This window comes from Miniopterus schreibersii (assembly GCF_964146895.1).
Source record: "Miniopterus schreibersii genome assembly, chromosome: 7".
Classification (NCBI taxonomy): Eukaryota; Metazoa; Chordata; class Mammalia; order Chiroptera; family Miniopteridae; genus Miniopterus; species Miniopterus schreibersii.
Window position 1 is genome coordinate 3,239,061 of NC_138108.1, and position 18,578 is coordinate 3,257,638.

The 18,578-nt window shown below is 50.4% G+C and overlaps 1 protein-coding gene across 2 annotated transcripts; it reads left to right on the forward strand.

Annotated features, from left to right (window-relative positions):
- Positions 1-5,151: 5,151 nt before the first annotated feature.
- On the forward strand, positions 5,152-18,523 carry HJURP (Holliday junction recognition protein). 2 transcript variants are annotated; one of them, XM_081142164.1, is made up of 9 exons: positions 5,152-5,321; positions 5,619-5,685; positions 7,518-7,573; positions 9,829-9,928; positions 10,785-10,849; positions 12,115-12,207; positions 12,949-13,024; positions 14,143-15,680; positions 18,148-18,523. In XM_081142164.1, exons 1-9 carry the CDS (start codon positions 5,220-5,222, stop codon positions 18,163-18,165), a joined length of 2,115 nt encoding a protein of 704 aa, XP_080998290.1. In that variant the 5' UTR covers positions 5,152-5,219; the 3' UTR covers positions 18,166-18,523. The 2 variants fall into 2 exon arrangements, with proteins under 2 accessions (XP_080998290.1, XP_080998291.1); XM_081142165.1 differs by lacking the exons at positions 5,152-5,321; positions 5,619-5,685 and adding an exon at positions 5,928-6,019.
- The last annotated feature ends 55 nt before the right edge of the window (positions 18,524-18,578 follow it).

The following is an 18,578-nucleotide window of genomic DNA, read 5'->3' on the forward strand; positions in this document are numbered from 1 at the left end:
CAGGGAGGACGCCTTGACTTCGAGAGGAGCTCGAGGGCACCGCCCGCTAGCTGGAGGGCTGGCGAGACGGGCTCAACCTGCGGGATCCCTGCGGGATCCCTGCCCACCTTACAAACCCCCCCCCCACTGTGCCTGAGCCCCCGCGAGCTGGCCCCCAACACATCTCCCGCTCGGCAAGGGCCTTGGACCGGGGTTCCCGCCAGTGGCCCCGTCCCTACCCTGTCACCTGACACTCCCTCTCTCCCTGGGCTTTGCGTGGGCGCTTTCTCGGCCCCCCTCGCCTGGCTAACTCCTGCGCTTGGCCTTGAAGGTGGCCCCGGCCACTTCTGCCCTTGCCTTCTCCGAGTCACACGCCCTGTGACCACAGCGGCCGCTCCGTTTGTGTTGTGACTTCTAGGGAAATAGAGATGATGTCTTTTCCTCTGAACACCAGCAAATTTTATTATTAATTTTAGAGGAATAGCTGCAAGGGAAGAACATAACATTTTGATATTGAATTCAAGTATGTGGTGAAAATACTACTTATAGGCCATAGAAGGGATGGGGCATTGAAATGGGAGTTAGTATTTTTTTTTCTGTCAAATACTTCCAAAACTATAGAATGAAGAGAATTCATAGAGCTCTAAAGTATACATTCCATTCAGTGGTAGGAAAAAATCTGGGATATGAGCAAGACATTTAAAATTAGAAAATAGCCCGGCCGGGCGTGGCTCAGCAGTTGAGCGTCAACCTGGGATCCAGGCAATCGGGGTTCGATTCCCGGTCAGGGCACATGCCCGAGTTGCGGGCTCGATCAATGGTTCTCTCATCATTGATGTTTCTCTCTCTCTCTCTCCCTCTCCTTTCCTCTCTCTGAAATCAATAAAGGTAAAATAATAATAATAATAATAATTAAAATTAGAAAATAAGTGAGAATTCCTTAAAAAAAACACACAAAAAAACACAAAGAAACGCCGCACTAAATTCTGCACATTTTATAACAATGTTAAAGAGTTGTGATAAATGAGAGAGACACAGAAATTCTTATTAAAAAAGAACATTAGAAGCAGTAGTAACGTTGGTTGAATATAAAAAGTTAAAGACAGTTGGGAAAAGATGTAACATTATAAACATAAAATCTAATCTTAAGTAAGGACTGGATACACCAAAACTTTTCAAGAACAAAGTTTCTTCTATCTTTTTTCAAACTTACTCCGGTAAAACCACAGGCGGTAAGAAGGAACTGAAATGGGTTGATAAAAGAAGGGAGAGAGGCAATCCGGGAACATTTCTAAGGTAGGTCATTTTTTTAAAATAAGTATTTAGCAAATTCTCAATTATCCTGGTGCCTCCTGTTTTAAAATTGTCCACACATAATAACAGAAGAGCTGATCCTTGAAGGCTCCAGAGAAAGAGGCCCTGAGAGTTTTCAGATCCATAAATAATGGGATTGATTAAAAATAGGTCATCCAAATCAATCTAATTGCCTTCTATTTTTAATGTAAATTATTTTTATTGATTTTTTTTTAAATGGGTAGCCCATTAAAACACATTAATCATGACCCGAAGAGTGTATTTGTGTTGCAAAAAGCCTAAGGTGGAGAATAAAAAGCATTTTCCTACCACATGAGCCTGAGGTGGGAACATCAACCAGGGGAGCTAGAGCCCTACTTTTCCCGGGAAAAAGCATTTCTGGGTAAAAGCTGGGAGGTGAGGTATCATTATGATAAAACGTTGTACGATAGCAGTTTTGGGGTGTTTGAGCCATGCGTGTCCTATTTGGGTAAATGGTCTCTAATTTAGTAGAGCCAAGGTAAAAACACACGGCTGGTTCCATTGTGTTTTTATTACATGAGTACTGCACGCTCATAATTGCAGAATATATGTTCATTCCAGAAAGTGCAGCTCAGGAAAACTAATACTAAAAACAATCCACAGCACACACACACCCCAGTGGTAACACTGGAAACATTTGGATATGTACATACTCAGAGTTTTAAAACATGCAATGGATGTCTTTTAAATGCAGATGTATAATACATATGTTTGTAACCTCCATTAAACCAATTAAAGATCGTATACATTGAAGATGACAATGTAGTCCTTCAAAATTGTTAATGGGCATAGGTAGGTATCACCATGTACTCACCTTCCTCCTCACATTGGACTTTATCAACATGCTTCAGAACAGACCCGGCAGCTAAATCCTTGCCAGCATCCTGGGTTACTCAGGATAGATGTCAAAAAGGAGACTCATTAAGTCAAACAAACACACTTGTGAGCTCTGATGGACACCTTTTGGAAGGTCAGCTTTTTGGCTATTTCCCAGTCCCTCTGTTTCCATCAGCCCTGGGGTGACAGAAGAGAATGGGAGCCCTTTTCTTGGCGGGCTTGATGCCTGTGGTTGATAATTCATCTCAGAGGGACGTTTTCACTGTCACATAGCCGTTTCTATGTCAACACTGGGACCAGCCAAAAGCTGTGCTTCTCCAACCACAGGCAGGTGGTGACATTTCCACAGCTTTCCAACATAAAATCATGTACATGGAAACTCTATGCAGAATAAGTACCAATTTTTAAAAATTTGATTAAATGTATAGGGGCTACATTGGTTAATAGGGTCATATAGGTTTCAAGTGTTCATTTCGGTGATACATGATCTGTGTATTGCATGGTATACCCACCACCCAAAGTCAAATCCCCATTTATTATATAAAATTTTATAAAATTCAGGCACATTTTATGAGAGCAGACATATAATCATTTTAGTGAAAATTATTTCCTATGTACATAATTTTAAACAGCACTTTGGTGGTTGAAAATTCTGCCCAGGTCAGCAGAGGGTGCTGTGCAGGCACAGCCAGAAGTAGAGATTCTGCTGCTGGGCTGAGCACCCCTCATCCCTGCAGGCCACTGAACCCCGTTAGACCCCAAGGTGCTGCACCCAGACACTTCCACTGCCAGGGAAGGAGCTGACTCATGATCCTTCCCTGTTACATGGGGGTGGGGAGTAGGTCTGGGGCACATGTGTTGGTTGCTAAGGTGTGTGTGAGGGAGAGGAGGGGTTGTAGGGAATGATGTCAAGTTAGGAGCATCGTTCAGGGCTCCTTCCTTTGCTGGGCCACCACTCTGAGCCATGGGTTGGGGACTGGGGGACCAGCAGGCTGGAAGGACGAGGGCCAATGCATTGGCGTTGGCTGGTTCAGGGAGGATTGGTCAATGCGGGTATGTTTTTGGACCTTCAATTTAAGATGTGAACTTGAAGTTGAGAAATCCTTCTCCTGAATCTGCCTGTGAGCCCCTGGGACAGAGGCAGATCCTGGAACCTGGGTGCAGTTGGTTTCCCAAGGGAAAGGACCGGGACCTAAGAGAGGCCAATTTTGAGAAGTGTCACAATCAACTTTTTAGTCATGGAAGAGAAAGTTTTCCAAGCCATAAAAGATAAGAAAATGATATCCAAGGCCTCCCCTCTAAATATGGCAGTTACATGTTTGAAAATTAACCTGAGTGTGCAGACGGGGCGGAAGGAATGGCATGTTCAATTTCTCAACACTCCCTAGGAGGCAGGAGGGAAAGAACCTCAGCTTATTTGTGAAAATTGAAAAAGCTACAAACTGAATGTGTAGATTCTGTGGCCACTTGCAGCCAGGTCCTTGTTACAGGTTGGAATCTCCAGGTTGCAGACTGAGACAGGGGTAGTGTGTAGGAGGTTTATTAAGAAGTGCCCTGCCCGGCTGGCGTGGCTCAGCGGTTGAGCGTCGACCTAGGATCCAGGCGATCGAGGTTCGATTCCCCATCAGGACACATGCCCGGGTTGCGGGCTCGATCCCCAGTCAGGGGCTTATAGGAGGCAGCTGATCAATGACTCTCTCACCATTGATGTTTCTATCTCTCTCCCTCTCCTTTCCTCTCTCTGAAATCAATAAAGATATATTAAAAACAACAACAACAACGAAGTGCCCTTCGGGCAGGCACCTGTGGAAGGGAGGGAGGGAATCGAGACTGGACGGGTTGGACAGGCCGCCTCCGAGGAGTCCACAGGGAGCTCGGGGGCCGCAGGCCGGCTGAGGGGCTCTCTGCAGCTGAGCAGGCGCCTGCACACAGCCCTCCCAGCAGCCGGGGCGTGGTGAAGGTGCATCTGGGCAGCACATCTGCGAGTCCATCGCAATCCTTTTCCTGGACACTCGCACTAGGAGAGCCCTGAAGTTCTTCTCACTCCCCCCTTCTCCCCTAACTTCTGCTGGCCGGCATGATAGGATTGGGGAGCAAGCCTTGAGGGGGTGAAGAGCCCCCTATCGCATACTATGGTAATCAGATGAGCACTAGCCCATGAATATCACTAAGTTATGAAGTTAAAGACGTTTCTAAAGTATGCATGGATTTCAATCACCCATACCCGAGGAAAGACAATTATCTTTCTGTGCTTTAGAGAAAACACTACAAACAGCATCCACGAAGAGGCCGAGTGTGCAATAAGAAATATGAGCAAAACAGGTGTGCCAGGAGGTTAAAAAAATATATTAAAAATAAAATCACCGGACCTGCCCCCCGGTGTGGCTCAGGGGCTTGGGTCTCATGCCAGGCCCCAGGCCCCGGGTTGGATTCCCAGCCGGCCGGGGTTCCGGCTGGATGCCCCGCAGGGAGCACGCAGGAGGCGGCGATCAGTGGGTCTCTCTCCCTCTCCATGCCTCTCTCTATATAAACGTGTATTTGTAACAACCCTGGATTCTGAACGTTCACGGGGCTTCTCCCTAAATGCATTTTCACGGGCCCCCTTTCTCCTTTTGTGCTTGTAATTAGCAGGTGGGCGCGGTCCCGGCCCGGCTCTCGGGGCAGCGCGGGGCCCCAGCAGGCCGGGGAGCCGAGGGCCCAGGGAGACCCGCGGGGAGGGGCCGCCCCGCGCGCCCACGGGGGGGATCACGCCCAAGCCGCAGGGTGCCCGCGCGGCGCTGCGCACCCGGCTCCGCAGCAGCAGCCCGACGGGCAGCCCCGGGCGACACTGTGCGCACGCGCGGCGGCGCCGGACTTCAGAGCGGGGCGGGTGCGGAAACTCTCGCGCGATTGGCCGGGCAAAAAGCTCCGCTACCGTGTTTGAAAGGCCCAATCAGCGCCCGCCCAGCCTCCCCACGCCAGCCAATGGGAAGCCGAGGGGCGGGCCGGAAGGGCGGGGTCGCCGTTTGAACCCGGGCGCGGGCGAGGAGTTCCTGCGGGGTCCGGGTCGGGTCGGGGCTCCGTGCGCCATGGAGGGCGAGGGCGAGGCCTCGGGGGCCGACGCGCTGATGCGGAAGCTCAGGGCGAGCCGCCGCCGCTTCCAGAGGCACATGCAGCGGCTGCTGGAGAAGGTGCGGCCCCAGCGGCCCCTGGGAGCGGGCGAGGCCGGCGGAGGGGGGAAGCCGGCGGTGGGGGCTGGGGTGCGGGGCGGCGGGAAGGGCAGGCGGAGTTGGGGGGTACGGGAGAGGAGCCGGGGTTTAGGGCCCGGGGGCAGGGAAGGGGAAGGTGGGCTTGGGGTGCAGGGAGCAGGGAGGCCGGCTTGGCGGCCCGGGGGCAGGGGAAGGAGTTGGGGGGGGTCTCTCCCCAGCCCAGGTCAGGGGCTCCTTGCGCCCTCGGGCCCAACGAGACGCCCCCTTTTCTCCCTGCAGTACAACCAACCCTTCGAGGATGCTCCGGTGGTGGAAATGTCCACGCTGACCTACAAGACGCCCGAGGGTATGAATCATCTGCCCCCCGCACCCCCCACTCTTCTCAGTATTTACGGTTAACTGTGGAATAGTTGGTAGTTGCAAACTTCTTTTTCATGGGTTCTCTTTGGTCAGTAGCTGGAGAAAGTTGGCACTGGGTGGTGTCCTCCCATTCAGCCCTAACCCCATAGTTACTACGAAGGAAAAAGCCAGCCTCAGGTCCAGTCCTGCCGCGTGTTGGATAAAACAGGCACAAAAAGGCTGCTCCTGAGACCTGCCCCTTAAATGAAGGCCGAGCTCTTTACCTGCTTCGCTGACCCAGCCACACCTTGGCTGGGAAGTTGACACCCGCAGAAGCTAAGGTATTCCTCCTGCTGCAGGTTTGTTACTCTGTGGTCTGCAGCAGGTGGTGACAACTCTAACCCTAGGGCAGGACCCGGGGCTCTGTAGGGTCATTCCTACAGGCTTCATTGAGAATGGGCAGTGCCTGGGATATTTTTCCCGTCCAGGTATATCGAATAACACTAATTTCACCAATGGAAATTCGTTGCCAGCTGATGATAGCACAGGTCCCCTGACCTCTGGCTGGGCCTGGAGAGACCCTCAGTTAGGGTGCAGCCTGTCTGATTAAATGCTAGCTGACTGCCCTTGCAGCATGAATTCCCCATCTAAGGCAGTGCCATAGGGAGTAGACTGGAACTCCCACCCCACGCTGATCTGATGAAGACAGCAGGAAAGTAATAGTAGTCCCCATGTGTTGACAGCTAAGCGTGTGCTTCTAAGAGTTTCGTGGTTTTGATTCTCAACAATCCTGTGAGGTAGGCGCTGTTCTTAGAATCATGCTTGTTTCCAGTGGGGGGGCGTGCAGAGAGAGGTTAATGAACTTGTTCCATGTCACTCAGCCAAGGTGACAAACCCTGGGTCGACTCCAGCTGCATTTTCTCAGGCAGCACCCTGTCCTTAAGGCTGCGTGATACAGTGGTCAGGAGCACAGTCATGGTCATTGTCCTGGGTTCACAGCTTGGCTCCACCTTGTGGGCAAGTGGACTGGGCTGGTAACTTGACCTTGCTATGTCTCCATGTGTACAGTGAACTTGGTGAGTACCTGTCCCGTGGGGGGTTAGGAGTCCTATTGGAGTTATATGTAAGTGAGGTTTTGTGAAGACTGACTGAGGTGCAATGGGAAGGGTTTAAGAATAGAGCCTGGAACACTATAAGCACCGTGGATGTTTTTATTGCTATTATCATTAACGGCTACCTCGAGCCTGGAAAACCAACAGTCTCTTCTGATTAACTTGAATTGACCTGGGAGCAGATGCAGGTTTCGGGAGAGATTAAGTGTCTTGCTCAGGTTCTATAAACTGGTAAGTGGCAGGACTCAGTGTTTACCCCTGTGCTTGGCGCCCTTGCTCTGAGCGTGTAATGTATGCATTGCCCCCAGGGAGCACTTCCTTGTACATGGGGTAGAGAGATTGCCCTCGAAAAGTGCTTGCTCTCTCCCTCTATGGAGTTTATAGATGGCCCTCTATACCTACCTTCAGGAGGACAGTAGTACTTGGTATTCATAGGTTCCTTGTTTCCGTTTAACTTTGTGGCTTTATGATGAAATTTGCCCAGTGCTGCCCACTAGGTAGGGATTTTCATTATGGCAGATTTTTGTCTAATCTTGATTAAAAAAAAAAAAAAAAAAGCCTTCAACCTCACAAAGATGAAAAACAACAGAAGATCAGAAATATGGCTTGGTTTTAATATTACAGTTTTCTTTTGCCTGTGATTTGGTTTTCTTTGAATGCAGATTAAACAGAAACTCGGTGTTCAGGGTTACTTACGTGGTCATTTTATTTCATTTCTTTTCTTAAGGATTGAAACTTTGGGGTGGAAGACTAATAGAGAAAAAAAGCAAAGGACAGATCCAGGTATTTCACGTCACACTTCATTGCCAGCGTGCCATGCCATGGAGGGGTACTGATGTGAATGCGGTGGGGGTGAGCTGTGACAGCACCAGCAGCTCCTGGAGGCCTCCGCGGGGCTCTTCTTCCATGGACAGTAGAAACCCTCTTGTCCTGTTTTTGAGGATTGACTGAGAAGCATTTCTTCTCTTGCCTGTCAAGTACATACAAGGAGGAGCTGGGTGATGCTTAAGCCCTTTCTGTCCCCCTCCCTCCTGTGTCTCCTCTGCCATAGGCTGAGGGACTCTGGCAGCAACCCCACGTGCAAAGCTGTGCCAGCCAGACAGACCTCTCCCAGCCCCATGCTTTGGCAGGAACTGCAAGCTTACTGGTTGGGTTCTTCAGAAAAGACCAAGTCCAGGCCCCCCTACAAAAGGAAAAGGCCCCCTTTCCTCTTCTGAAAGGGGGAGAGAGGGACCGGGGGAGGGTGCTGGGTGCAGGACCACGGTTCCATCCTTCCTTCCACATTGCGCTACCTCTCTAAGCCCCGCGGTGGTTGGTTGGTTTTCCCCGAGTTTATCCGTGGACACTGCAGCTCTGCGATCTGTTACGTCTGTGGAAGGTGCCGATACAGCTGCCTTCCTGCTGCCCAGTCTCTCCTGATAGTAACACCTGCAGGGATGTCTGGTGTGTCTTAATCACTGCTTCTCAGCCGAGGAGCCTCTGCCCAGAGTGAAAACCTCAGGGTTTGGGTTCCAAAGCCATTAACAGCCTGTTGGAAGTCACAGTCCTTCCTGATTAATTTGTTTAATAATGTTCCTAATACATTTAGTCATAGAAATGTTAGAAATACATATAACTGCATACTTAACATTGACCTTTCTTCTCTAGCTAGTCACAGGTGATATTTTAGTATAGCATGATTCTTTACAATACACATGTTTATAAGTACACATATTACTACCCTGTTTTTCCCCCATGTAACTTATATTGTGAACACTCCTCTTCCATTAAAACTGCTCTCTTCTCGATAGGTGTTTAGCTGTTTGAACCTTCCTTTATTGCAAACCAGGATCAGCACACTGTTCCTGCAAAGGGCCAGATGGTAAATACTTTAGGCTTCTCTGGCCACGTGGTCTCTGTCATAGCTACTCAGCTATGTTGTAATGGGGAGGCCGCCATAGACGATACATAAACTACTGGGCATGGGTGTGTTCCAATAACACTTCATTCATAAGACCCCTGTTCGTAAATACATTCATAAATACTCCTTGGAGAATAACCCTTGTCTCTTCCCAGTACTGGTGTCACCCTTTTCATAAGTGAGGTCATTAGGTCAAAGGATTTGCACTCTTTAAATTACACATCATAGTGCCGCCTACCAGTCAGACCAGTGCCTGATGGTCCTGGTAGCAAAATGTTGTCATCTGGATAGTTAAGGTTTTTGCATAAGTGTAGACGCCCCCATCTGGGGTCTGCAGAGTTTTAAACCCCTTTCCTGGAATTAGACAACTGGGCGTGGTCAGTGTGTCCACAACCTAAAATTGCCATGGGTGATTGTGCCCAAATCTGCCTTCTTTCCCAGACACCCAAATATTCAGCCCCCAACTCCATTCCCTCCCTGACATTGCTGCTTGGAGGCTGTGGGTGTGTTTTCTTAGGCCAGTTTGGTTCTAACACAGGCCCAGTTTCTCTTGGTAGACCCCAGAGCTGCCAGTAGTTAGGGTTTGGTGAGAAATGGCTGCTTCCCTATAATTCTCAAACCAAGTTCTGCCACACCCACAGACATAGCTGCCACGAATACCTCCGTGAACTCCACCAGGTAGGATTTGGTAACCCTGTGTTCACAGGCGGCCACGGGTCCCCTGGCCCTTAGAGGTGACTCCTCAGGGCTGTCTCTAAAGGGCTAGGCCTCCCCACCTACTCACGCCTGTTCTCGTGAGACTTCACCTGGTTCCACTTGCAGGGTCTCACCACCTGCCGAAGGTTATAAAGGAGTTGTAGACCTTACAACACTGAGGTGAATGTTTTAAGGTCACACAAAGTCCCAAGTCCCCCAGAGGCCTCCTGAACTTCTGGATTCTACCTGATGACCTAGTGACAGTGTTGTCCGGTTTCCTGTTGGTTTTTCATTTGCCACCAGGATGTGCTGGAAGAGAAGCCTTGTGGGACTCCCTGTTCTCCCACATGTGAACGGGGGCCTGGAGGCTCCTTACTTTACAGTGGCTTTGAAATGTGTTAAGACTGAAATGAGTATGTCTTTATTACTTTTGCACTTGGAGGGCTCCTCCGAGCAGATGGTCAGCAGGAGAAATGGCCTCATGCGAGCCACAGCTGGAGGTGACGAGCTGCCTGAGCCTGGCACACAGGATCTGGATGTGGGTGAGTGTGCCCTGGGCTAGAGACTGAGGTCGCGAGGGACTGGGCCTGACATGTCCAGCATTTAATGTTTATATTCCTCATTGGCTTTTTTTTTTTCAAATATGTTTTAATTGATTTCAGAGAGAGGAAGGGAGAGAGAGAGACAAACATCAATGATGAGAGAGTCATGGATCTACTGCCTCCTGCATGCCCCCTCCTCCCCCGCTGGGAATAGAGCCCGAAACCTGGGCATGTGCCCTGACTAAGAACTGAACCGTGATCTCCTGGATCCTAGGTCGGTGCTCAACCACTGAGCCACACTGGCTGGGCCTCACTGGCTTTTTCTAAGGTCTGTTTTAAAAAGCAGAACATTTTACAGTGAACTGTTATTTCCTCCCTATAGGAGCTGTTGCGCGCTGTGATACCGACACAAAAACAGTCCTCAAATACTATAAAATAATAAACATGCCCCTCACCCCACCCACTTTTTTTAACTTTTTGAAAAAAAAAAATCTCAAGCATTTAATAGCCCTAAGATCTTCCCTTATAAGGTGGTGGTATGAACCGCTAACTTCCACAAACTTTCCGCTGGGCTGAAGGGACTCAGCTTCTGAATCAGAGGTCACTGACAGAGCTAGAAATGCTGTAAACGCTGCTCTTCCTGTCTCCACCACTCCAGGCAGCTCCTGTTCTGACAGGGTCTCTGGATCACTGATATGCAGGAATCATGGCCGACAGCTGCGTGCCGCTAAAGCGAGCCGCTTGAAGCGATTGGAATTTTTACCTTAGAATGTGCTCAAGTGATACGAAAACCATCCTTGGGGGGGGAATGCAAGCTTTCTTATAGATAGTGGTTGAAATTTTCCTTTTCTTTTAGATTCAGAAAGCAGTGATGTCGATGCAACTTTACACCTGAGGGACTCGGCTGCCGGGGCCTCGACGGTAGGACCCACCTTCTGTAATGAAGGGATGGGCGGGGCGCAGGGTGCAGGTGCACCCCTCTCACCTGCCCTTTCCTCTTCTGCGGCTCGCTCTTTGCTGATCCCACCCCTCTAGTCTTTGGTCCCTCTTCAGTTCCCCTGGCAGCACCTAGCACTTGGCAGCCACCACTACCCAAGTTCAAGCTGATTCACTGAACGTACGCAGATGTTGGATGCTGTGCCCTTCGCGCACAGAAAAATCACAGCTGCATTCGCCTTGGTTGAGCGCACAGTACTGAAAGTCAGGTTCTAAGTCGGTCTTCCTCCATAGAGGCAACGTCGTAGGAAGGTGTTGTAGGGACTCTTTCTAGGTGAGCCCTTGAAAGCCCATGGAGTCACATGGTCACACACTCGGGCAGGCCGTGGTTTTGTGTCTGTCTCCCAGCATGCCTCAGTAGTCGCAGAAACCACCTGTCTCCTTATAGGGTCTGCCTCTCACCTTCCCGCTCTGTTGGCAGAGGTGAGAATAGACAAAGAACTTGAGCATCGTACCTGGCCCGTGTGGGATGCTAGAGGAGCTGGCATGTGATTTTCCTCTGAAATCACTCTTTTTTGTGTGCATAGTTTGCTCATACACCCATGTGTGGCTTTGAGTGTGTACCTAGAATAAGGTGGTGACCCTGGGGGAGGAAAGGGGTACTTGGTGATAATTTTGTAGGGGTGGCGGCAGTGACGGGGAAGTAGGCGGCCCCACAGTAGGGACACACTGAACAACGTATGTCTCTGTTACCCCGTCTGCGTCCCCAGTCCTAGCCTCACCCCACTTGGCTGCAGAGAGAAGAGGTTGAGACCCATTGTCTTCAGTGTGAGAGGCAGGTGGGAGACAGAGGTGACCAGTCCTGCCTCCTGAGCTGGAACTGAGCTTCTCCTATAAAACAGGAGTTGGGTCCGTTTTATTAGCTGTGTCCTGAACACACCTAAGAATACTCCAATTGTTTCCCTTTTTTCTGCTCTACCAATGCTGTCATTAACCTCTGCACTTTTTTATCTTTCAACTTTCCTTTGGATTGTTACGACCAGTAAACTCCCTAAGGTCAGATTCCTGTGTCAGGTGGATTTTCAAAGGGGCTGGTCCACTTTGTACTGGTACCAGCGGGAAGTGAAAAGGTGACTTTGAGGAACTCCATTTAAAGATTCGCACATGAATGAGCTGCCAGTTTGCTGCAGAATCCCAGAGCTCGTCCATCCCCAGAAGCTCTTAAGATGCTGACTTCTCTTCTGTGTCAGCCCGCAGTGCCCCGGAGCCCTTTGAAAGACCAGCTGAGGAGGAAATACTTGACCCAGGTGGACGTCCTGCTGCAGGATGAAGGCTGTGCGGAGGTAAGGCGCCCCCCAGTGTGTATCTCTGTGTAATTGGTTACAGATGAGAGACGCACTGAGGGTCTGTCGTTTTCCAAATCCTGTCGATATCTTTTCATAAAATAAGGACTTTTTTTTTAATCCTCCCCCGAAGATGTGTTTATTGATTTTTAGAGTGAGAGAGAGAGAACATCAATGTGAGAGACAAACATCCATCAGTTGCCTTCCGTATGCACCCTGTCTGGGAATCGGACCTGCAGCCTTTTGGTATATGGTTCAACACCAGCTAACTGAACCACTGGCCAGGGCAAATAAAGGACATTTTAATCCCAAGTAACTAGGAAGTACACGCGCGGAATAATTCATCTCAAGGGCAGCAAACTTAACAGGACTGCGTATGTTTTCTTCCTGTGCTGCTGACCAGAGAGGAGCCTGTGTCAGGACCATGAATCAGAGGGCACACTGGACACGCCTTTGCCTTTACCCTAAAGCAGCAGGCGGTGTCCTGACAGGTGGTGGCCCTCAGGGTGTCCTGAAGGCCACCTGGACAAAGTGTCTGGTTTTCCTAAGACACTTCCCGCCATTGCTCTAAGCCCAACCGTCCACTGTCGCTGTGGCAGGCACCTGCCAGTGCTGCTGCCGGGCTTCCATGCACGGTTTCCTCACACATCCTTGGGCGTGGCGGGCGGGGGGTGCTGTCCTACTGCGCCCAGAGCCAGCATCTGACAACTCCTTTGTTAAAGTCACTTGCTTTGATTTCAGTACGATTACGGAGACGGAAGCGGCACGCATGTGACCCTGGTCCCTTCACTGGCCCCACCTCCCAGGCCTGCTCATGGTGAGTGCGATGACTGCATGGACCGTGCCCTGTGCACCGTTGGAGCCACTCCGCCCCTCGGTGCAGCCCCTTACGGTGGGCACACACCATCTGCTGTGCAGGTTCACCAACATAAACTGTTTGAGGCACCTGCGTTTCATGGATGAATTATTAAAAGTTTAAAGTGAGCCGCTTTTTTCCTCTGGGACTCTGGCATGCTAATTCTAATTAGCTCTCTATCCCAGTTTACTATTTTGAAAATTTTTTGAATCTCCAGAAAAGTAGGGCTCATGCAGTAAACAATGTTCCATATTTTTCCTTTTTTCATTCCCCAGTATGCTTTTTAAAAAACTCTTCTGCAGTCAGTAAGAACTCATGGACTTTTTTTTAATTCCGTGTTAGAATTCGCTGCCATACTCTGTGTGATGCTCCGGTTGTCCAGGATTTAGCCTGGAGGAACCCCTTTCACTCTGGCCTCTGCCCTCTGACCTGTCTCCCCCCCCTTCATAACCTGTGCTCATTTGGTCAGTTGTACAGGACAAAATAATTCCAGACCCGGGGCACCTGTTGCTACTCTGCCCGGCAATCTGCAGAGGAGGTCTGGGATGTCTGAGAGCTGCTTCATCCATAGACAGCCCCGCTGAGGGAGCTCACTCAGGGCACAGGGTGCAGTTATTTGGATTCTGTTTTCGTTTGTTACCAGTTTGATACACAGGGTCATTTTTTTTGTCTGTATTTGATTTTAGAGTGATCCCATCTTTGTTGGTTTAATTCTATTTAATATGTAAAACATTTAACACTGTGTGAAGGTCAGAGATGCCTGAAGAGGTGTATTCAGAACTCTATCTTCTGCCTCCCTGTAGGCAAACAGTGTCATTATTTTCTGCTTCCCTTTGAGAAGGCAACCAAGCTCTAAACTGTCCCTGCGGAAGGAAGGCTCTTTTTGGGAAGGTTGGTGGAGAGTAGAAATTTAATTTTCGCAGATAGAAAGAAATCCCTGAGAAGAGTCTATTGCCGAACACTTTGTTTTTTTGTATTGCTTTACCCATCGTGATCATGATCCAGCCTTCAGTCCCATGATCTGTGCATGCGGACTGTTTGAAGTGGTAACACACCTTTACCTGTGTGCTTTTCTCCAGGATCCTGTGGCCGTGTCTCTGAAGACAGTCCTTTTGAACCATCTGCGTCCTCACATCCTTGCTCCGCAGACATGGCCATAGTGCCCAGAAATGACAATGTCTCATTGCGAGAGACCAGTGGTTTCAGCTTCTCAAGCAGCCAGTCCTTTGTGGCTGACGACATCTGCAACGTGACCATCAGCGACCTGTACGCAGGCATGCTGCACTCGATGAGCCGGCTGCTGAGCGCAAAGCCCTCGTGCGTCATCTCCACCAAAACTTTCATCGTCCGAAACTGGAGCTCCCGGAGGAGACATGGGTGCAAGAGCAGAATGAACAGGACGTACTGCCGAAGTGGCCGGCATGCGCAGAGGGCCTCCCAGCGGGGACTTGTGCCCCGTGCCGAGCCTGCGAAAGAGGTGGGGGTTTTAAGAGAGCGCCAGAACTTTGGAGATCTTTCCAGCCAGAAGGCTGGATTAAAAGTGGAAAAGGCTTTCCCTGAAGCAAACAAACTCCAAATCTGGAAGGAGCCTAAAGGAACACCCCAGAAGTTGTCTTCGTTGACTTACATGAGCTCCAGCACAACACGTCATCTTGATTGGGAAAATAGACTAATGACATTGAAGTGGTTGATTTCTCCTGTAAAAATAGTCCCCAGACCGAGAACACTGCAGGGTGAGGGAGGGAACCATTACAGGGAGTTCGAAAGCAAGTTTGATAAACTTCATCAAGGATACTGCCCAAGCTCCAGGAAGCAGCTATGCCTGACCTACCTCCCCAGCTCCTCCTCCGGGGTCCACACGCTCAGGGGTGGTCCAGTGAGCCCGGGTGGCGCCTGGCGCTTAGAAACCCACTGTCCAAGTCAACCTTTCAGCAGAGCGAAAGCTAAGAGTCTAAATGTGGCTTTTGAAAGCCTGGGCAAAGGAGCTATTGAAGCAGGAAGACGCCTGCCAAGAAGTGACTCCTCTCCATCACTGTCTGAGATCAACCCCGCGCGGAGCCCAGGCCGCTCAGCGCCCACAGCTGAGCTTTTTCGAGGAAATCATCTGGGAATATTGAAGTCAGGGTCGCTCTGCAATACTGTTTCGGTGCCTGGGGTACAACCTCTGTGCTCTGCAAGAGATCGTTACGAGGGAATTAAGGAGAGATTTGACCAGCTGCATCGGAAGTATTGCCAAAAATCGCCTCAGCGGGCAAAGGCTCCTCTTTGCCCTGGAGCATCTCCAGGTAAAGAGGGTGTGAAAGTTCAGAGTCAGAAAGAAGGCTCCTTAGGAAGATTAAGCCCAGTCTCTGGCTTCCTGGGCCCCCGAAAGCTGTCGTCACCACAGTGGAGCGTCAGAAGTTCCCTGGGCTCGACCACAATTGAGGTCCATCCGTCTCCATGGTTTGAGCTGGCCACCAGGTGCAGCGCTCAGCCCCAGGTGAAAAGACCCCGGTTATCAGACCCCCAGGTGTGCGGAAGGTGGGCCGAGTCCCAGGATCCCCCTCGTGTGGTGGGCAGGGCCGTCCCGAGTCCACGGGAGGAGGCCGGCTCTTTACAGCCTGATTGGAAAAAGAAGGTGAGTCTTTGTCGAATGTGGCTATTTCACGGTAGGATTCTTTTGTGCATGTTAATGTTCTAAACTTTCTCCCAAATGCCATTCCTTCACATCGAGTGTCCAGACCCCGTGGCCTCTCTTCTAGAAAAACATTTCAAAGCCCTGGAGTGCTGTGGCTCCCGATGGGACTGGGCGCTGCAGAAGCAGAAATGGCAGCTCCTCCCCGAATGAGCCGCAGGGGCCTTGGGCTCGGAGTCGGGGTCTGGGCTTCCTTTCTTTCTGTTTCCACTTCTTCCCACAGCCCCGTTTTCTGTCTGCATCCAGCTCGTGCCCAGCTGAAACCTCAGCTTCCTCCACCGGCACCTCCTCACGCCCTTCCCTGTGGCTGGAACTACAAGGACCTGTGGCCAGTGCTCTGTCCTTCCAGCCCCTGGGGCTTCTCCAGGGCTGCCGGTCCGGGTTCTGCCTTGTGACAGCTCCTCCCTCCCCTGTCCCTGTCGAGTTCCATTGTTTCCTCTTGTGTCCCTAGATTTTGCCCTGGCTCATTTCCCACCTCTGGGCAACCACGTGCCCCCAGGGAGCCCAGTACCACAGCAGGAAGCTGTCTGGACACAGGCAGATTCTCTAGGTTGGTAGCTCAGTTCTAGAAATCCCCATTTGTTTTATTTTTTGAATTTACTTCTGTGGATAAAGTCACATGTGAGCCAACCAGGGCAGGTTCGACAGACCTGCACTCTAATTGGCCTTCTCGGAGGAGGGTGATGCAAGTGTGCAGGTTACGGGAAAGGTTTCCCCTCCAGGACCCTCCTGGGGTGAGAGACATAGGTGAGGCCCAGCGAGGAGCCAGAGCACATGCAGGAGGAGTAGGCCAGCGGTCAGCCGGACCTGGGGAGCGGCCACACCCCAGAAGGCAGTGCTGGGGCAGGGCCTCGGCTGGATTCGGTAGCTTTTTCCTTCACTGTAAGCGTCTTCCCTTGTGTCTGGGCTTTGGGCTGTCTGCCCCCATCCCCAGGCCCACTCGACTTTTTCAGACCAGGCCACCAGTGGGGTGACAGTCCCGTGAGGCTGAGGCTTTCAGAGGCCCGGCCACGTGCTCATGGCAGATGCTTCAGGAGCATGAAGCTGGCACATTGTTTGCTCTCAAGGTCACCTCTCGCCACCCCTCAGGATCACCTTGTTTCCCAGTCAGACGGTACATTCCACCAAAGATGCCTCCTCAGCCCGGGGCTGTCCCTGGCTTCTCCCGGGCTCCTTGCCCCGCCGCCCCGCCTGTCTGAACCTGCAGCTGCCGTCCTGTTCCCTTTTCTGTCCCTCCTATCGTGCCCCCGCTCTGCTCACGCTTTGCCTCTCTAGTGCCTGCCGACTGGCCCCTGGAGTGTGCGGGCTCATTCCCGCCCTCTCCTGCCCCTGCTCCACCCTCTGCGTGCCTAGCGCAGTGTCCCCTAGCCCTTTGCTCGGCTCAGCCTGGGGGCCACATGTGCCTGGACATGGAGGAGAGCTCGGCCTCGGTGGCCTGTGGGACCCTCCTTTCCCCTTGGAATTCAATAAGCCCCACCACTGGAGGCCTTTGCAGTTTCGCCCTAAACCACAACATAAACATACTTAATAATTTTCATTCTTTTCCCTCCCTAAATTACAAATTTCTTGAGGAAAAGGACCGTGTCTTGGTGAGCTGTGACTGCAGAGGGATTTTAATGGCCGACACCTGGGTGCTTTCTGCCCACCAAGCCACGTGGCACCCTTTTCCTGCCGGCCTTCCTTAACCCCCCAGACCCTTCCATGAGATAGGTCTGTCCCTTTTGGTAAATAAGGAGATTCGGCTTCAGTCTTAGAACTGCGGAGCGTCCACGGGCACGCGTGGCTGGGCCAGGATTCGAAAGCAAGCCCGTGGACTTAACCGCCAGTGTGCGCTGCTGCCGTAGGGCTTACTCTTAGTTTCTGTTCTTGTTTTTTTTTGCTTTTTTAAACATTCCTTAGGGTACTTATTAAGCATGCTGGTATTTTCTATAGTGGACACACTAATATTTATATATTCAGGCACTGGAATAAAGATAAGACAGTTAAGCTTTCGGTGGCTGGCATGGAAATTCTAGTGGAATTTTACTGAAATCGTCTTTTTTTGTTTTTCCCAGAGGAAAGAAGGGCACATCTTTCAGGATGGAAAATAAGAGATTTTGTGTTAGAAAACTCGAAGCTAAAAATCTACAGCCAAGTTATTTTAGGGCATTGTCCCTCTTCTCCCGACTCTGTGTGTGCGCCTAATTCTCAACACTTAGAGCTTCCTTCAGTTACCTGCCCTTCAAAGCAAATGTCCGCGAAATTGGTTTCCTTGAGGTGGCTGGCAGGTTCTTGGTACAGAAGTTATTGAAAAAGGTTGCTCAATTAAAATTATTAATGGCGTCCTTTGCAGGGCTATTTTGCTTGTGTTTTCTTTGCTAAATTTAGAGATGCCAACAGAATTCTCTCTTACGTTTTTCCATTTCCTTAGGGACATTGTTTGCTTTGAAACCTAAGTTGAAGCCCTGGACAGTGATCCCTAAAGGAGAAATACAGCTGATCCGTCTTTCAAATTCCGACCCATGGGACCTTCCACATCAGGAGGCAGCAAACGGAAACGTGATTCATCCATAAAGAGTAATCTGTGTTTTTAGAGGAAAGCGTGCTGCATTTAAACATTCCTGTGAGATCCCCGCAGCATCCATGACATCTCGGGACTCTTACCTGAGCTGTTTATAATAGAATGTCTTCTTTAATAAAATGTTTCAAATATTTAGAACACAGGAACCAAACCCATGTTGAGAAATTGTTATATCACCATGTGTTATGGATTTTCTTTTATTTTAAATAAAAGATTACAGATGAGATTGGATGTCTCCCCTTCCCGTTCCTTGCCTAGGCTGCCACTCTCCTAATAACGTG